At 45.5% G+C, this 4,131-nt stretch overlaps 1 protein-coding gene across 1 annotated transcript; it reads right to left on the bottom strand.

Annotated features, from left to right (window-relative positions):
- Positions 1 to 1,508: 1,508 nt before the first annotated feature.
- On the bottom strand, positions 1,509 to 2,024 carry LOC141690967 (uncharacterized). The gene has a single exon (XM_074495719.1). The coding sequence runs from the start codon at positions 2,022 to 2,024 to the stop codon at positions 1,509 to 1,511; it is 516 nt and encodes a 171-aa protein (XP_074351820.1).
- Between the last annotated feature and the right edge of the window lie 2,107 nt (positions 2,025 to 4,131).

Below are 4,131 nucleotides of genomic sequence, written 5' to 3'. Positions count from 1 at the left end.
GATTTCATGAGCATATCATCCATATCTGCCTCCATAGTCTTTCCCAATTGGTTCTTGAACATCTTCTTCACCAACTTTGATAGGTTGCTCCAGCATTAAGGAGTCCAAAAGGTATTCTAATATAACAGTAAAGGCCCCGATCGGTGATAAAGAAGGTATGCTCCTGATATGGCCTATATATTGGGATTTGATTATAGCTTGAGTAGGCATCCATAAAGCTGAGTCATGCATGCCTAACCGTAGAATCAACTAGATGGCCAATCTGTGGTAAAGGAAAACTATCCTTCGGGCAGTCCTTATTGATGTCGGTGAATTCCACGCATGTCCTTCATTTGCCATTTGGTTTCTTAACGAGCACAGGGTTTGCAAACCATATTGGGTAAAAATCTTCCCTCAGGAGCTCTGCCTCCATCAGCCTATCCACTTCTTTTTTGAGGGCTTCTGCCCTATCCCTACTGATCGGCCGTTTCTTCTATATAACCTTTTTTTCTTAGGATCTAGGTTGAGCCGGTGACACATAACATCCGGATTGATTCCCACCATATCAGAATGTGACCATGTAAAGACATCTAAATTATTTCTCAAAAACTGAGCCAGGTCTTCTCTGAGTATGGGGCTCAAATTAGAGCCAATCCGGAGCACCTTACAAGGATCATTCGGGTCTACCAGGATGGGGATAGTATCTTTTGCGGCTCCAGATCTTTCAACCACCGGGGGCATCCTTGGTTCCAAGTCTACCCGAGTTTCAGTAGTTTTCCCTACTTCTGTTATTATTAGGCCCTCTGTCCCTGCGAGCTAGGGCTGATGGGCTCGAACCGGACTTACCAAACCCTTAGAAGTCATGGTGACCTCGCGGGTGATTCTATTGGGTAGGTGTATGCTTGTTGTTGTCTCTTTGCCTACCCATTTTCTTTTTTTGATTCTCGCATCTATTTGGTATGCGCTCTCTTCCTCATCACTTACCCCCTCTACAATCCCCTCTTGTACCATCATGATCGGCTGAGAGGCCTCCACCAACAAAACTCTGGGGCGCGGCTCTACCTGAATTCACAGGTTCTCCAAGTATCCCTTTGGAAATTCTTTGATCGATATCATGTTACAAGTCTCGTGCCCCTTAGGGCGCATTCTTTTTCTCTCATCAGCCTCTTCCATGAGGACATCATCTTCTTCCAGTTTGATTGTCTCCCTTGATGCATTTCCCAGCTCTGCTGCCTTGAGCGTCTGGTTGTAACAAACTCTCGAATCGTATTGGCAACCCTACAAAAATCCTATCCTCGTGTGTGTTGGGAATTTTATCATCATATGGTGGGTCGAGGTCACCATTCTCATAGCCTTCATGAGTGGTCTCCCTACTATAAAGTTGTAGGCACATGGCCGGTTTACCACAGTAAATGTAACAAGCTGGGTGGCTATATGAGGCTCCTCTCCTAGGGTGACTGGGAGTTGAATTGTTTCTTTCACCCCAATCGAATCTTATTTGACTCCGTAAAGGTACCCGCCTGAAAAGGTCATCTCTTTGTCCAAGAATATGTCAGCACATTGGCTGAGCTCCCGATATCTACTAACACCCTGTGTATATTCGTCATTCCGATTTCCATTTTTATCACCAGCGCATCAGTATGGGGATAGTGGACCCATTTGACATCTGTTTCTCTGAACACAATATCATCAACCTCCCTTTTAAAGAGCCCAGGGGGCCTCAGGCTCAAATGATTGACATTGATGAGGGGATTATCTTTCACCTCCCGAGCATACATGTCCATTGCCTTTTGGCTATCTCTATCAATATGAGACCCGCCTAGAATTATATAAATGTTGTTGGCCTGAGACACCCTCTCCTTTTCCTCCGGGCGTAGAGAAGGGACTGCATGATATTCTGTCATGTGTTTCCGAACCTCCCTAACAACCCACTCCGTTAGCTTTCTCTGATGGATCAGTGTCTCAATCTCATCCTTAAGTTGTCTGCAATCAGCCATATCGTGTCTCGTGGCCTCATGATATGCACAATACTTCAAATTGTCCATTTTGTTATAGTTCGTGAGGGAGGCTGCCTTTTTGAATACTCCTTTTTCTGCATAGGTAGCATATATATGATCAATGGAGGCTACGATGGGTGTGTGTGTCTACCATTTACTTGTATAGGGTCTCTTTGTCTCCTTGGCCGTCTCCTTGCCCCTAGCAGCCTTTTTTAGGCTCGAGCTACGCTGATAATTTTTTCTTCGCTTCTCAGGACTTGAGGACCTATCCCTCCTGTCTCGATAATTCTCGTTGATCTTTAGCTCTCTCATTTATTTATTTATCCTACTCTTAAAATTCGGCCAACATTCTGGGCTCGCTGGCCTGAAGGCTCTTCCAAAATTTTGATCCCTCTTTCAGCCCCATAATCAAAATATTCTTGATGGTATCCTCGCTAACATCTCCAACTTTAGGAACTTCGATGTTAAATCATCAAAAATACTCTGCAAGGGGTTCCCCATCTCTCTGTTTAATATTGGCCAGAGTGGCTACTGGTGGTGAATAATGGAGGGTGGACTGAAATTGTTTGATAAATAGATCCTCCAATTATCGCCACATTCTTATGCTAGTTGGCCCCAACTTAAAAAACCATGGTTGGGCACACCCTCGGAGTGATGCTGTGAAGAGTCTGCAGCGGGTTGGCTCCGGAACCTGAGAGAATTCCCATTAAATAGGCGGACTGGGTTGTGCCTGAACACCCGAGACAGAGGAGAGGACCGAATAGTAGCCGTAAACGGAGACGAGGCCGTCGAGGCGGGGGTCCCGCTCTTCTCCTGATCCATTTGATCTAGAATCCTTCTTAAGTCTCCAACCCTAAAAATTTCTCTCTCCCCGTCGTTATTTCATTGCTTGAGTGATGGGAGTCTTGTGACCGCTCACGGCGTCCACCTTCTTCAGGTCGCACCTGGAACTCCTCATCCTGGTCAGTCCTACATCTTTTTCTTATGGCCCTTCTGAGTCGAGTGTACTGGCGTCTGGGTAGGGGAGTCACCACACGTTTCCTTTTCAGGGTTTTCTGACCCTCAGGATCCTTTTCCTCTCTTTCTTTTCTGCAATTCTCCAATTTGAGCCTGAGGTCGTGCTCACTTAATTTCTTGCCCAAGCGGTTAAGCAGACTGGTTGATCTCGCCTCGGATGAAGCTGGCTTTGTCCCCGATCTTTCAGAGATCTGGCTGCCTTGCTCGACCTGGCTTAGGGGTATCCCATCCCACCCTCATGATGCTTCCTTCTTTTTTTTTGATCTCGCCTGCCACATCATTGAACTCGTGAATGAGTCATTTTCGAGGGCCCTTGCCCTTCCAGTTGCGCTGGGAGAGCTTGAGGTGGTGTGCCTTACGCTTAGCGTTTCGGGTAAAGCCATTTTATACCTTGAACATCTTAGTGTTGATTTTATTCATCTGATTCCCGAGCCCTTCGAGATAAGCCATGACTTCTTTCCCGTCAATGGGTGCGGGCGGTGGTGGCGGCGCCTGATTCTCCGAGGACGTGTTACTACCGTCAAGGTCCCGTCCCCTTCTTACATCCGCTTCATCATGTCACCACTGATTTGCCATCTTTTATCCCTAAGATGGATTAGCCTCTCCTTCTAGATTCAAATGTTAAAGGGATAATTTTATTTAACAGTATTTTGGAGGTTAATGGCCGAAATGAAGATCAATGGTGGTGTTTTAAGGTGGAGGAAGGTTGTGTATGGTTGTGTTTGAGCTTGTATGATGACTCCTCAAGAAAGAATATGGTTTTCTTAATTTTTCGTCAAGTGTCAACCTATATCCCATACAAGTTCCTACGTACCTTATTTATAAGGATCAAGCCTCACGTAATTCTTGAGGAACAAGTTACATAGGCTAGGATTAGGGTTTTTCTACACATGCAGTGCAAGCCCATTTCTTATTCAGACCTTCAGCCAATTAGTCAAGTAAATCTCGACCGGACCCACACGTTTCCTAAAATCTTGCGACATCTTTGCATTTCTTCTCGTAATTATAGGAATGTCCCGTGTCGGCCCCGAAATTTACGAGCAACTCAGTCATCTTAGAGTCATTTTCTATAATAAAGCTAGAGTTTTAATAATACGAGTCGGCCTGGCCACCTCGGCTCGCACTAACAGTAAGCATT

This window comes from Apium graveolens, chromosome 10 (assembly GCF_009905375.1).
Source record: "Apium graveolens cultivar Ventura chromosome 10, ASM990537v1, whole genome shotgun sequence".
Classification (NCBI taxonomy): domain Eukaryota; kingdom Viridiplantae; phylum Streptophyta; class Magnoliopsida; order Apiales; family Apiaceae; genus Apium; species Apium graveolens.
The sequence above is the reverse complement of the archived record's forward strand: the minus strand, read 5'-3'. Positions and strand labels throughout refer to the sequence as shown.

Excerpts from the sequence above, each read along its gene's own strand:
- LOC141690967 (XM_074495719.1), bottom strand. The coding sequence starts at position 2,024 with ATGGACAATTTGAAGTATTGTGCATATCATGAGGCCACGAGACACGAT.